We start from the raw sequence: 15,789 nt of genomic DNA on the forward strand, positions 1-15,789 counted from the left end.
TTACCAGAGTGGCATAATGAAGTGTTGCAACTTTCTATATAAAATCATCATCTCTATGTGTGTGCCAGTCAAAATTTTTACCCTATCCGAAATGTCCTAAAGCTGGTAGAATGCTCAAATCCGAACTGTTCAGCCGCGTCTACACACCAAATCTTATGCGAAAATTTTGGTCGAATTTACCAGATCAATCCGATTCGATAGTAATATGTAATATGTATGGTTGAACCAACTAAGTGTTTTTAAAAACTTTACCGTCGAACGCAAAGAAATTCCCGAAAAATCCAGATGAATATATCACTGAAAATGATGAAAAATCGGTCACGTCCAATTGAACATATACATCTGGTCGGGAATGTCCGTCCGAACAATTCTCTTGTCCGAAAAGTTCGGCCGAAAAAACAGATGAAATAAAAAAAAAGTTTGGCGAGTTGGCGAGCACGCAAAGTATCTCATAAAGGTTGATTGAATACACACAATTAGGAGGGAATGAGCTCAGAGCATACGAATGGGTTCCGTTTGGTCGCGCACTTCTAAACTGGTCCGAAAACCTTGTTGAGAATGACAATTTCGTCCGAAAAGTTCGGTCGAATTTAATAAATCCATCCGAAAAATCCGGCCGTGCACGATTCGAATCTAATTTAAATCAAAGCCAATCTTAATTTTATCTTTCCCCCAAATTCGACCTTTTCAATGAATTCTTTGACTTACATAAAAATAATTAAATTTCCCGAAACAAATTAAATAAAGCCTTGTCACTTTGGACTTGCGATCTAATTTATAAATGCATTCGTCCGTGTTTGCAAAAAATCAGCATAATAAATTGGGTATGATATGAATATATAATCTTCTGAGCTGCCATGTTGCCTTTTTGAGTCGATATCAAAAATAGTTCGTCCATTTTGAAGTTCGGAAACAGTAAACACGCAAGAAAATCCCTCTAATTTTGCTTTAATCATTCTACTTAGGTTCAGGGGAAGAAATGTTTAAGTTGTCAAATTTTTTTACTAGGATCTCCAGTAGAAACTATTTTTCTTGATGGTGATTCCTAGAACTGTCCCGGGTTTCACGTCATTCAGTATTTTTTGGCGCGCACTATAATCTTTATATTGTCATTGGCTCTTCGCATTTTAGTGGTGACCTTGCTCAGAAATGATTCAGAAATAGATGCAAAAATCCAGCAATACGGGAAATGCATCAATCTCATTTGGTATTTGCTGGCACATAACGCGCGCTCCGAAAATTTAAATATTTTCTATGAATATCAGCATTTCTGTAGTGCCTGTAGCTCTGCTCATTAATTCTCTGCTGCAAAAGATGCTACTTCAGTTTGAATCGACTTGGGTCATACTGGTTCGGTATTGTTTGCTCAACTTAATACACCCTGAGGGGGTATGCATGCGGTGCTTGTGAAGTGCCTTGTTAAGAGCGAAATGCGCACATCTTATAAGAGAAAAAAATATCAATATTATTCTGAATTAACTGGAAACAATGGCAAGCGAAAAAAACAATTTTAATTGTTATGGTTTTTGTTTTCAATGTTTTCAAAACATTCGCGACGAATGATTATACTTTATTTCTTAACCAACTCGCAATTTTAATGATCATATATCTAGAAATGAGTTTACTTCTGAATGAAAGCGAAAATTTACAACTCTGCTCATGAATGAATATGCTTTATCTCTTAAGTCATCTCGCCATTCCAATGGTCGTTTTCTCGGAAATGAGTCCCTTTCATTAATGAGTGAAAGCGAAAATTTGCAATGCGCCTCGTGCTACAAATCTGATTCCATTACATTTGAACTCACGAACATTTGAACCCCTGACAATTGCACCTGCATACTATTGCACCTATGGAATTTTTTTTGTTTCACGGATATTTGAACCCATACTCACCCTACCCCATGGGTTTTAGCACCCGCATATAGATTGAACCCGCGGATATACACATGGGTTCAAATGTAAGGTCACCTTCAAATCTATATAGCTTCATTATGACATTGCATTTCAGTTTTCGGGTGAAAATGGCACTTGGAATTTGTTTTAATTCAATTATCCTTGCTTTTATGCACTTTACTAAATATCTCCATATTTTATATTTTAGAATTCGCTACATGGAAATGCGTCCGTGAACCATCCATGCGTGAAGCAGCATGGCACGTGGCAGGTCCTGATTTGTCGAAATGTATCACGTGGGCAAATGACGTGGAAACAAAATTCGACGCAGGTAATGTGTTATTACTAAAATTAAATTATGTACTTAATTAACCAAACTCAAAAATACATTCGATATTTAATATCAGGGTTGTGCAACCTTTAACACAAGAGTGCAATATACAAACTGTAACCCCGGACGCGCCCTTATTTAACACAAGCTTTTCTAGTAGTTGCATGCACAGAAATTTTGGTTGTTGATCTTATGATATGCGTTGTTCGCTAGTCACAAGCTAGCTGTTAGGGCATTGTAACGTCATAGGCATAGATAATAAATTTGGACTCGGGTATACGCTTTGCGACGCAAAGGGATCAGAATTACTCGCACTTACCAGGTTAAACTAAATTAAAAACTCATTTTGAGGGCCGCCTATCATTCAAAGTGGCACATATTCGCTGGCCGCACAATATTTCCTTATGTTCTGCATTTGGCCCGCGGGTCGCAGGTTGCACACCCCTCCTATTCTATACTATAAAAATACTTTTTGAGAATGTATTTCGTTTGCTAGACTATTCGGTTTGTATATCCATGAATGCTCCTTCCTTTCCAGGTCTCATAGACCGAGCAACTGCATTCTCGACTCTCGCTTTGCAAATTTCCGAAAAAAACGAACTCAGTGAAAAGTCTGTTCAACTTGCGATTGAATTGATGAAGAAATTATTGGAAGACCCGGCGTTAGGGTCGGTGGAAGAAGTTGAAATTATACTCGAGGTTTGTTTGCGTGAATATTTATATTTAATAAGAGTGACATCATAAGCTTGTGACGTAGTCTTGCATATGTAATAATATTATCTCAATTGATTTTGATATCGTGAGATTGTATACCGATGACGTGATTTGTGACATCACGTTGTATAGCAATGACATTGGTTGAGATATGACGCCATTACAATTACAATCCACATACATTCAAACATCCTTCTTCAACATGTCGCTAAAAACAAGGCCCACGGGGTGCTCCCAATTAATGTTAACCAAGATGGCGAACACCGGAACGTAGTATGTGTACCAGGTTAGGTCATAATTTTATTCCCATTTTCCTTACTCTAGTTCTATTACGAGTTCGGGAACTAGCCAAGTGACTCCTGTAGTATTTGTACCTGAAAGTATGGCCTAACCCTAATCTGGTACACATATTACGTTCCGATGTCCGCCATGTCGGTTCACATACTTCGGAGTACCCAAGGCTGTACATGTTGGTTACAAACACCGTTTTAAACTTACATTAGTTCAATAGTATTGAGAATAGTTTCCCAGACGTTACAATTCATCAGTCATCTGCTCAGCTAATTGAAGACTGATCCCATCCGGATAAAATAGACAGAAATAGACGCGACTATTGATCTAACGGACTAATTCAAATCTTTCAGCACTTTTTCAAATGTAACGATATTAAAAAATCGAAACCATTTCACAATGGAATTCTAGAAGGGAAGGTTGCACGTCTTGAAAGTGGCTTGTATGAAACTTAGTCGCAAAAAATAGTCTGTTAGATTAAAATGGTATCTAATATTATTCATAATAAAAATTTGCGCAAAGAAACATCAAAAATACTCTTGCAAAGTAAATATGTAAATTCCTCAAGCGTCTATCTAATTCCCAGGAGTATTCCAATCATACACACATACGAATTAAGGTTTAATCCTATCCGCCGTTACTGGTAAATGTGACCTCTGGTGATCTCATGAAATGTTACGTCAGGACAAAGGATATACTTACCACAGGCCAAGTATGGCCACTTTTCACCTGGCGGCCGCTGTCTAAAACGAGCGAGACTGTTTGGAAACGTAACTAACAGTCGGGGTTACGTGAAACTAATTACCTTTTCCTGGTCTATGCCTTTGTGCAGATGGATCCGTATGCGTATAAAGCAAGGATGCTGTAGCAAGAATGAAATTGACTATTATATATAATTCAAGAGTCCTGCTGCACGCTTAGACAAATGTATTTATGTGCATGCCATTGCTTTTCTTGTCCCAGTTGTAAAATACTTGTCTGAAGAAGTCTTGTCTTCGGTCAGACGAAACGTTACGGAAATACATTTGTGTACTCTTGAGTTGAATAGACTGTTTAGAAAGACGTTCAAATACAAAAAAATTGATTTTTACGGGTCCCGTATCTGAGTCATGAACAATCAGGCCACATATCGAGTTACTTGAAGAGGTGTGTTTTTGTTTCAAAATTCGCAAATTCTTGCGTATTAATGGATGCATCCGGAAGGCTTTGGATATAGGATCGGAAAACTTGAAATAACCTTCTTACAAAGTATCAAAATTTCACAAGTACACGGTTAATAATGAATTAGCTAATTGAGAAGTGTTACTGATTGCTATACTCATGGGAATAGGCTAGACACGTGCGTGGCAATTTTGGTTCGAATAACAGTTAAACCGCAAATCTGTTAACAACATATTATCATTACAGTAATTATGGTTACTGAAAGATAGCTGAGAGACACCGGTTAAAGAAATATGATTTGGTTCAGCAAAGGCCGGGAATAAAGGATCGCTTTGAACCAGGGATTCCAAAACCGCGCGGGCCATCTGCGGCCCGCGTAACGATTTAATATTGCTCGCCGAACTTACGTAGAAATAGTTTATACGTTGCGTTCAATACTAATGTTTTAATTTGCGATCCAGATACCACCAATTGTTACGTCATTATCACAGTTTAAGCACGTGTAATTCAATTCTACAGATATTTTATATAAAACGGTAAAAAACGCACCGGTACCGGTATCGGCTCTTTGTAGGCGCACCTTTCTCCTGGCCCGCGAATAGCTTTCCGCTCTTATTTTTGACCCCCGGTCAATCAACTTTGGTAACCACTGCTTTGAACTGTCTGACAGCCATACCCATGTCCACAATTTATCAGGTTACTGTGCTGGTATTGTTGCGCGATCCTCGTGTCTAATTATTTTAACATGTTCACCCTCTTATTCAATTAGTAATAAATTGGATTCTAAGTTTAGCGGCGTAGCCAGAAGTTTTCGAAGGGAGGGTGTGTGTGAAATTTCAAATTGCCAATTTAGACTGTAACAGCTCGCAACTCTTGTGGGTTTTTCAAGAGTCCTCAGAGCCTAAAGGGTGTGGCAAACTACCGAAAACTGATATGCATGATACAGAAAACAGTTTTCTTTAAACGGGGATGCGTCCCACGTCCCCTGGGTACCACCTGGCTATGTTACAAGTCGGGAATATTCCCGTAATTGAACATAAGTTGCAGATTTTATGATTAGAAATTTTCCTTGTCACGGTGCGTCTATTTTTAGTGAACTAGTTACTTGCAAGCATTGAAACAAATCTACTTTGTGTCCCTAATTGATTTCATCAAAAACAATATGGACCACATTCATTTTTGCGTAAAAGTTACAATGCTTCCCTTTTACACAAATTTATTCATTTATACGTTCATTTCAGTTTCACGACTTGAAGATTTGAATAATTTATTGGAGCTTTGTCTCTGTGGTTTTAGTATCTCACTTTATTCAATTATTACTTCGTGGTATTGGCAAAGACGGTAATGTAAAATATATTTCCAATATTCATCGCTTCAACGAAGCATTGACGTTGGAATACGAAAATATGATGTAATGGAAAATATCGTTGCAATGGAGTTCATAGGCAACGTGATGGTCTATACGCCAAGGGTGTGCAACCCTAAATACAGGAATAATAGACACAAATAACTGGGTGAAACTGCAAGTCACACCTTCATTTTACATAGGCTTTCTAGTAGTTGCAGCACAAAAATGTTGGTTGTTGATCTTATGGCATGTGTTGTTCGGTTAAAGGACTTGGATATGGGCTTTGCAACGCAAAGGGTTCGGAATTATTCGCACATACTAAATTAAATTAAAAACCTCAGTTAAAAACTGACGCTTCTCCGCGGGATGCACAAGTTTTCCGAAGACCGCAGGTTGCGCAAACCTCGTCTAAGCTCTTAAAGTGTTATATTTAACTCTGTTGCCATCACAGAATACACAACTCGGGTTCAAATACTATGCGAACCACCTCTCCCATGGAGTGAAAAATTGTGTAGATCATGCCAGAAAGCGTTGGTTCTTCCAAATAAAGGTATCTTCCCTCAATTCAGTGGCGTTCGTGCAGATGCTTTTCAGGCAGAAGGCGCGGTGATATTTCCATGCCCTAAATCTTTCCGGTTCAAAATTGTCTACTCATTCGACAATGTCAATTATAACACTTTGGGTGAGATGGTGAACATGGGGGTTGATTTTATCCTGTGATGCACGGTCGAGTCTAACGCTTAACCATTCGGCCATCGCGTCCACATGTAAAAATAGAAATACTACATTCACCCCGTACGAGAAAGACAGGAATCTGGGTGTTTTCTACCCAATTTATTATACTTTGGGAGGGCATGGGGCATAAGACGCGATACCAGCAAAGTTAGGTTTAACGGTAACCGCTAGGCCACCGCGCACACTTTGCACAGAATTCATCAAATTTTTTTCACATTTTTAGTCGGTGACAACTATTGCAAACAAGATACTCAATTCTGCTGAATTAATGAAAGACATGAATACGAAGAAAAAAGCTGAAATTGCGGATACACTAATGAATGAAGTTGAAAAGGCTGCGTTCCTTTATGCCGACTCGGTTGCTATGACACCTCCTGACACAAGAAATAATGGTACGTGATTATGACGTCATTTTATTACGTCGAAACACCTATGCGTTGTGTTTGATGAGATCAGATTTATTACGTGATCCTGGTACATTCATGTCTTAGCTTCAATAGTGACGTCATACTGTTACGTCACAATGTCTGGCGTTTTTTACGGTTTATTGATCGATGTTTATTATGGATAAATTTATGACGTCAGTGTAGTATCATGTGTCATAATTACGTCAGCTTACCACGTCAAAATGTTTTTGACAATAAACATTATTTATTCACCTAATTTGAAAGAGAACCATGTTAAATATTTTTCTCATACTTCATAAAAGCATAGCATTAAGAGTTCTTCAATACAATGGCATCATTTATCCACTTCGTTTCAATTTCGCAAATAAATATTATTTGTAGCTCGTAGCGAATCTGCGGTCTCTTGCAACTCTCATAACAGAATTAGTCGAAAACTCGGAACCTCATTTTGCTTGAAATTGTATAAAATATGAGGATGGCTGTTTTACGTAATTCAAGATTCCTATTGTCTCACACAACTCATTCTCTTATGAATTAACACCATCGCTTTATTTAATTTTTTATAAGTGTTTTTTCAATATATTTAGAACCATTCATAATTGAAAACGACAAAATGATTGTTCAAGTTGACGTCAGGGAAAGAAAATCCGAACCTATGACGACAGAATCTGTGACGTCATTTCCAAGTGAAGAATCCTGTGCTTTTGGCACGGAAAATTGTGGTGATGACGTCATAAGAATTCACGACTCCGAAATTATGGGACAAAAAGGCCTAGGTAGGATTTTAATGAAACTGGTAGCTACTCTCTGGAGATTGCTCCGTATCTAAATTATGCCTTTTTTTATTTAATCTGTTTTTTCCTAATTTGAGTAAGTCAGGATGCTTTATATTTGGGCAAAATCCCGTTATGGACCTCCTACCGGTTTTTGTTGATTTGTTGTTTATCATAGGTTAGGTTAGAAGGCAGGCCAATAATCTAAAATAACCATACTAAAAAGTCAGGATGTTACCCACTGAAATGTGTTGTCAACTTCTGAGATGTTTTAGTGATTTGGGTTTTCTTACCTTGGTCAAAAAATTGAACCGTTCAAGTTGGCGAAGTCAAAATTCATATAAATCTCCATTCGTTCAACAATTAAATGTAGAGTTCCGGTGCTTCGGGTTCTCGCTCTTCACCCGAACAGCAAGGAATTAAATTTCTAGTTGATTTAGTTTTAAATCACTATGTACGAGTTAAATTGAAGTAAAATATATATGATTCGGTTTTGCACTTCCTACCTAAACCGGAAAACATTCAACTTCCTAGTTTACTCAGTACCATTACAAATAATGAATCGTGCAATAGACTACAGACTATTTTTCAACTTCTGAGTTCACGTTAGTATTTTTTCCTTGGGTCGGAAAATTCGATCTTCCATGTAATATATCCATGTAAATCACTGTTTGTCTTGAAATGATTTGGGCAAAATTTAAAAATTCGAGTTTGCGCTACTTACCTAAACCGGAAAAATACAAAATAAATATCTAAATAAGTACATCAATACAACAAAAGATTTAAAGCCTGTAGTTTCATTTTTTAATTTCTGAGATTGTTTCGGGCCTCGGGTTCGCTCTCTTTACCTAAACCGGAAAAATCGTCTCCGATACGCAATATAAATACCCGCATAACACCTGAGCGAAGTGAAGCTGGAGGTAAACCCCTACAACAAAGGTATCGTTAAGTTTTCTTTGAAGTATTTTTTTTAAATTTTGACACATCAAATGATAAACGTATTCCTTGAGTATATTTGAACAATTATTTGGTCTAGATAACTATTAGCGTATATGACTACGATAATATCAATTTAACTTATTTGGCGGTAGGAACCTTTATTAATATATAGGCAATCGAATTATCATTACGAATTCTTTGCTGTAACGCTAGGTATTAATGTGTCATTTAACGGTTTTGAACGGTTTTGCACGTTTTAGCAATTTTTTTTGTGGTTTTTGACAGGTTTTCATTTAGGACAGATTTATCGAGCTTTTTTGGTGATTTTGAACGGTTTCTGTGCGTTTTATCAAGTTTTTTCTTGGCGATTTACAACGGGTTTGACGGTTTTTGCATTTTTTTCGAGTTTTTTTTTTGGCGATTTCCAACAGTTTTTGCACGTTTTATCAAGTGTTTTTGGTGGATTTCGACGGTTTTTGCACAATTTAATATGCTTTCGGAAAACGCGAAGTGTTTTTACTTATATCTGCTACATGGCCTTATTTGTTTTACGTTGGCCTCGTCTCGCTTTACAATAGGCAATCGAATTGCCATTACAAATACCATGCTGTACAAATCGCAACGCGCTTCAAATACACCTTTGGGAAATGCTTAGTGTTTAAAATATATCTTCTACGGCCTCACATTTGCTTTGCGTTTGTCTCTGCTTATCTACCGTTCAACTTCGACCTTTAGATATTAAACGATATTTAAATTGTCTGGGAGTTGTGTCTAAAAGCGTTTCTCGCGATTATGATAATGCCATTAAATCGTTATTTAACGCTTTCGAGATATCGTGGTTTATGATAGCTACACTCATTACCATTACTATGTAGTACATTTAAATCATTAAACAGAGTGTCCATAAAGTCCCTTCACATTTTCAATTTTGTTATGAAGTCAGTTCTCAATATACCTTAACCAGGATTGTTGGTTTTTAATCAGTAACTGTTTAAGTATTTTTACTTCATTTTATGCACCTGGGTGGGCCAAAGCAATATATGGTATCGATGAATTCAATTTGCAATTTTAAAAAAAATTAGGACTTTATGGAAACCACACATTTTATAATTTTTGTGCTTGAACGTCGATAATCACTGTCATTTTGTAGTTTTTATTTTCTTAAATGTAAGTGAGCTTACTCAAAACACAAGGCGTCAAACTCCCAAAAAATATTACTGATAGTTAAATTTTTGGGGAACACTGACGCGCTAAGCGGTATATGTGGAAAATTTTTTTTAGAATCCACTCCAAATGAAGTTTACAGTTAAAAAAAGTTAATTTGAAATTATTGGTTCTTATTTATGACCCTAGTCTATAGTCAAAATATAATTCAGACGTAATCACCTGCATTGGCACCATTTGAAATAAACATGGATTATTCTGTCTCGTCATGTTTCATTGGTTCCGATCGTGCAATTAGTATTATTGATTTATTATTACTAATAGAAGAGTTTTAGGTGAACACAGACGTACCAATCGCGGGTGTTCCAGAAGTATGTGCACTAAGATGGCGCACAACCTGAACATAGTATGTGTACCAGGTTAGGGTTATCAGGTTGTGCGCCATCTTGGTGCACATACTTCTGGAACGCCCGATGAGATTCGCCCCAAACAAAGCTTTACACAATCAGGGACTCTTTATCTTTTTTGTGACCCAAGTTTAAATGCGTTTGCGGTAAAAAACGTTGAAAATATTTACTTTTGTGGGATATGACCTCATTCTAACCTGAAAGTTATTCAGACAGAACCGTTAGCATCTGCACCATCTGTAGCAAACATAGATTGTTCTGTCTCTTCACGTTTCATTGATTATTATCGGTTGTGCTATTCGTAATCAAACATTTTGTCTTCCATTTTAGGTCCAGCGACCGTCGTTTTTGCGTTGTACCAAAACCTTGGTGATTTTCTCGACCAATCAAGTAATGACGTCATCGATGAGGTCACATCGTGGAAAATAGACTCCAAGGTTATATCTGCAACTTTTAGAGGTCATGGATTCCAGACAAAATTGGATAAACCTGCCGTAATCGTGCTTGAACATAAGAAGGTAGGTTCACGAACATATCATTATTTTTATGATTTTTTATGCTTTTTTACAATCTCGATCTAAGCTTGGATCTGCCTAGGCAGCTGAATAGACATTAAAAAGATTTCAAAAAAAATTCTCTGTGCTGTAACATAGTCTCCTAGTTTGACCATATATAAACTCGCAATGCAATACATGATATCATGTAACTCATTGTTGTTAAGTTCTTGGTGTGTTTTCGAGCCGTGCTTTTGCGCAAAAAAAATGAACATAACCACATACATAATTTTGTTGTGTGTTATTCCGAAAATGTAGGTGTTTAATTTTTTATGTGCCATTTCTGGGATCTCTGTACTTTAATGCGATGCGATCTGATTTGCAACGTAGTGATGAATATTATGCAAATAAATATATTGTGTCCCATTTATCACATAAATAGTTTTTTGCAATTCGCACACAAGGTTTACTCAAAGTATACATTTTCTTCGTTTTTTGGTGTTCCAGAATTTACACAAATTTACACATTACCGCGAATGTTATTTGGTACTAATTTATAATCTTTCATTCATTTAGGACCATTATATATTGATTTACCATAAACACTTTATCATCTCGTTTTCCTATTTGAAATAAATGTGTAATATTATTTTTAGCCGTCACACCTGCCACACCGCTGCGTCTACTGGGATTACTCGGAAAGGTTAGTGTAATTTGCTTGTCATATTCGTGTGATAATATCCATGTAATAAGTTTTGATAAGTTGAAAGTAGTTTTCAATGAGTGTTTGCATATACAAGTTAGCCCAAAGGGAAGTATCGAATAAGAGTATTGATAGAAATGTCACGCTAAAAGGGATGAATAAATTCAACCTTCCAACATAAATGTGATCAGATAGGGTTGACTTTGAAACAGTTCCAAGTCTCCTTTATCAGAGTTTGCAAAATATACACCAAATTCAGGTACAATTAACCTTTTAAGATGTACATTCATTTTGTTCGCCTATTTTACATCAAGTTGTGTAGAAGGACGGAAACCTATGGGCAGGGGGAACTTCACTTAGCTAACACACAGACAGTCCCCGAACTCGTAATCGAACTAAAATAAAGAAAATCAGAATAAAGTTATGCCCTAACCCTAGCCTGATACACATACCACGAGAGTACTCTTTGAAATGGTAAATTTATCCCCAGTGGGAATTAACAAAAATAGTTCGAGATAAATTGTCTTCGGGCTTACTACTCAAATCTCTATTACAATCATTACATTATTTTGTTCTATTACAGCACAAATTCTGGCAACTGGAGCGACGCTGGTTGTCAAATGATACAGAACAACAAGTCCCATACAACCTGCGAATGTGATCACCTGACAAGTTTCGCGGTTCTTGTAAATCACGCGGGAGTTACCATGGCACCGATTGATGACGTAGTGCTTGACATCATAACGAGTATTGGAATTTGTATCTCTATTGTCTGCCTCGTAATGTGCATCTTTACGTTCTGTTATTTCAGGTAAGCTTTGACGTCACAATGGCCGAATGGCCTGTTTGGTTTGTCATTAGAAGATCCTTTAGTTTTGCCAGTATTAGTTTTTGTTTTATAATTATTTATGGTTCATACAAGTCAGGGTATTATTCTGAGCGAATATCGCGTATGAGCGTTGTAAAAAAAATGAGCCATCAATAACACAGCCTTTACTTTAGAAATGTCATGCACTTTTTTTATCAAATAAAAGGAGTTTTCCAAAAACAAACTCAGCCACGAGAGATAACAATTTAGCATTTGTTTAAAATTCCTCGGTCGCTAAGCGGAACTTCGTCGCGAATGTTTTGAAAACATTGAAACAAAAACCATAACAATTGAAATGTTTATAACCGTTGCCAGTTTCCAGATATTCCAGATGAAATTTGTATTTTATAGGAGGTAATTATACGCTATCGCTCCAAACAAAGCTATGCACAACCATCCACTGCTAGGTAAAAATGCTGGCAGAGGCGCAGCCAGGGAGAAGTATGGATCGAAAGCCCCGTTTGTGCATGATACAGAAAAATGCTCTTTTTTACATTTATAAAAGACGGGTGGGTTCCAACCCTCACCTCAACCTCTGGCAAATATTAAAAACGAGATGGCGGCAATTCTAAATTTTCGTTTAAATTTAAACCAATTCGAATGATTAACTACTCCCAATTGATTCGAATTGCCCAGTCATAGTAAATAGTTGCTTGTCTAAAGTCATCTTTGGACCTTACGCCCAGCCTACGCCTTTTAATAACGTCACTGACGCGAGAAGTCAAACGATAGCACCATACATAGGTAACACAACTGGAGCTTTGTTTAGACTCATGATTTACCTGCCGACTTTCACGACGAGATTAGAATGAAAGGGGACTTAGTCCATTTCAAATATTTTCACAGCACCTCCTTAGATATCCTAAATGTTTCAGTTTTTTGTAATTTTTTCTGAGTATGTCACTCAAACATCAATTATTGTTTGCTCTTTTGTACAATTCAATATTTTATCGCCGGTCCGCCGGGGCAGAGAGATTGGGAGCCACTGGTCTAATCGACACACCTTCCTTACACCCCTAGAACAGCTGTAGTTAACAGTAATCAAAATTTTCGATTTCCTTTTTTCCAGAAACCTTTACAACGATCGCAACACAATCCACAAGCACCTCTGCATCTGCCTTCTCATCGCTGAAACGATATTTTTAATCGGAATCAACCAAACGCAGAATAAAATTGCTTGTTCAATCATTGCTGGTTCGCTTCATTATTTCTTTCTTGCTGCTTTCTGTTGGATGACATTGGAAGGCTTTCAACTTTACGTCATGTTAGTTGAAGTATTTGAAGCAAACAGTTCAAGATGGAAATGGTATTACCTTGTTGGATATGGTGAGTTTGTTTGATAGTGTTGTAAGTTGAAGTTCCGGGGTTCAAACCCCGTGTCCACCGCTTTACCATGCATGATATAGATTGGATAAATAATGCCAAACTAGAAGAAATTTGTGTCTTTCAAAATATAGTAAGATCATACATTGTGGGCTGAAATGAATGCAGGGCAGGAAGGCAATAATATTACTTCGGTGACATCGTAAATTTTAAAAGACAATATTTACATGCTTGGCTTCTGGCATCTGGAACCCTCTTCAGACTGCTTGTAATAAATCTAGCAATAAGCCACATGATATTTAAGGAAAAAAATTTAACGACTGGAAGGCTATAGAAACCACCACGATATATCTTTTACTTAAGTGTTGGACTAAATTTCATAGAGATTTTGAGATAATTGCCCGAGCAAACAAATGTCTATAAATATAACATATAACAAAACTATGTGTAATAAATAGTTGTAAATGATATTTTAATTTATATTTTTTATATTATATTTTAAGTGGGATAGCTTATACTTGTAAAAAGACGTATAAGCTATACATGGTGCCCATAAAGTCTCTTTACAGGTTTTTAATTAATTTCCCAAGCTGAAAAGAATGGGCACCCTGTAAACTCATTCTTCTGAATTTATTTTCATTCACTCAACATTACTTTTTATTGCAGGCGTTCCAGCTTTAATTGTCGGTGTGTCTGCTGGTATCGATCATGCAGGGTATGGGACAGACAGTGTCTGTTGGTTGGAATTCGATTCCGGTTTTATTTGGAGTTTCGCTGGTCCCATACTAGTCATTATTCTACTAAACCTCATTTTCCTCTCAATCACTGTATATAAGATGTACGTTCATACGATGTCGTTTACTGATTCTGGAAAGATTAATTCAATCAAGTAAGTTAGAGTTTTTGCTTCGTTTTTATAGGAAATTTTCATGTTTCCGCTTCGAACAAGTCTCATTACAAGTTTCTGATAGGTAAGAAAGCAACTTTTACTTCACAATCAACAGACTTCTCCACGCTTTCATTTCGAACAAAACTGATACGTAAGATGCTACTAATTTTAAAATGTTCGGAATGTTCCAATTCATTGTAACTTAGGCGTTGAAAATACAACAAATGGCATGTGGCCCAAAGGTAAGACCACTAGATAGTATACGTTGACATTGTCAGCTAAATATCTTGCCTACGTATCCAATTAATCAATATAACCCCACCATTCCGTACGAGATCTGAATTTATGGAGAGCAAATTTTGACGTAAAGCTAAATTTTTTTCTTATTCTCGGATATATGAGATTCCCAGATTGATGATATAATAGCGAAAAAATAGATCGATTTTCCATATATATTTTTACTTAACTCAAACCGATATTTCTGTTTCAGAGCGTCAGTTCGTGGGGCGTCTGTTCTTCTCTGCCTTCTCGGAATAACTTGGGCGTTTGGTTTCTTATGGATCAGCGAACACATGACAGTCGTGGCTTATTTGTTCTGCATATTCAATGCATTTCAAGGAATGTTTATATTTATATTCCACTGCTTATTACCAAGAAAGGTGAGTTCTTATGACGTCATTAAATATTACAAACATCATTGATTGTTATAATATCATTGTCTAATGACGTCATAGCGAAAATCTGATTTTGAGATTCTATTGAATATTATACGGTGCTCTCACAAACTACCAATATAATAACGTTACTGATGACGTCATTTGTGATGCCATTAATGAAGACGTCAATAATTTGCAATTCAGTAGTCGTGACGTCATTTTGATAATATTCTTCTCTTTTGGTTTTGTTTAACTCAAAACGCTATATGACGTAATTATTGACGTAACTGAATTTTGTCATCTTTAGATACGCGAGGAATATAAAAGGGCTTTCGACTCAATTACATGTTGCCAGAGAATGCAACGAGGGACTTATGCAAGTAACAGCATGTCGTTCTCAAAGCGATATACACCCGAGAGGACGTTACCAAATGGATTGACTTGCCAAGCTAGTCAAAATGTAAGTAATCAATTGGACTACGTTGTGAACTGCTTGTCTGAGGATGTCTGATTTTGGTCGAACGCAACGTTATTTGTGTTAGTGTGCAGCAAAGCTCTTGAATTTCACATTATGGTATTTTATTCCTGTTACAGCATCTTGCATGATACCCATACGGATCCACTCGCGCAAAGGCATTGAAGGATTGGGAGTTAGTCTCGCGTAACCTCTGATAGACAAATTGGATTGTTTGA

General features: G+C 36.8%; 1 protein-coding gene across 2 annotated transcripts in view; it reads left to right on the plus strand.

Moving 5' to 3' along the window:
- LOC120343916 (adhesion G protein-coupled receptor L3-like) overlaps positions 1–15,789 on the plus strand; it is a 45,784-nt gene that overhangs the window by 25,140 nt on the left and 4,855 nt on the right. For both annotated transcript variants that reach the window (XM_039412990.2, XM_039413066.2), the window contains exons 10-20: positions 2,102–2,224; positions 2,763–2,923; positions 6,697–6,865; positions 7,468–7,656; positions 10,494–10,681; positions 11,314–11,360; positions 11,944–12,171; positions 13,298–13,554; positions 14,218–14,440; positions 14,931–15,099; positions 15,404–15,556. In XM_039412990.2, coding sequence (XP_039268924.2) covers positions 2,102–2,224; positions 2,763–2,923; positions 6,697–6,865; positions 7,468–7,656; positions 10,494–10,681; positions 11,314–11,360; positions 11,944–12,171; positions 13,298–13,554; positions 14,218–14,440; positions 14,931–15,099; positions 15,404–15,556 — 1,907 coding nt within the window. The remainder of the gene's footprint in view (positions 1–2,101; positions 2,225–2,762; positions 2,924–6,696; positions 6,866–7,467; positions 7,657–10,493; positions 10,682–11,313; positions 11,361–11,943; positions 12,172–13,297; positions 13,555–14,217; positions 14,441–14,930; positions 15,100–15,403; positions 15,557–15,789) is intronic.

Source organism: Styela clava, chromosome 10 (genome assembly GCF_964204865.1).
Source record: "Styela clava chromosome 10, kaStyClav1.hap1.2, whole genome shotgun sequence".
Lineage (NCBI taxonomy): Eukaryota > Metazoa > Chordata > Ascidiacea > Stolidobranchia > Styelidae > Styela > Styela clava.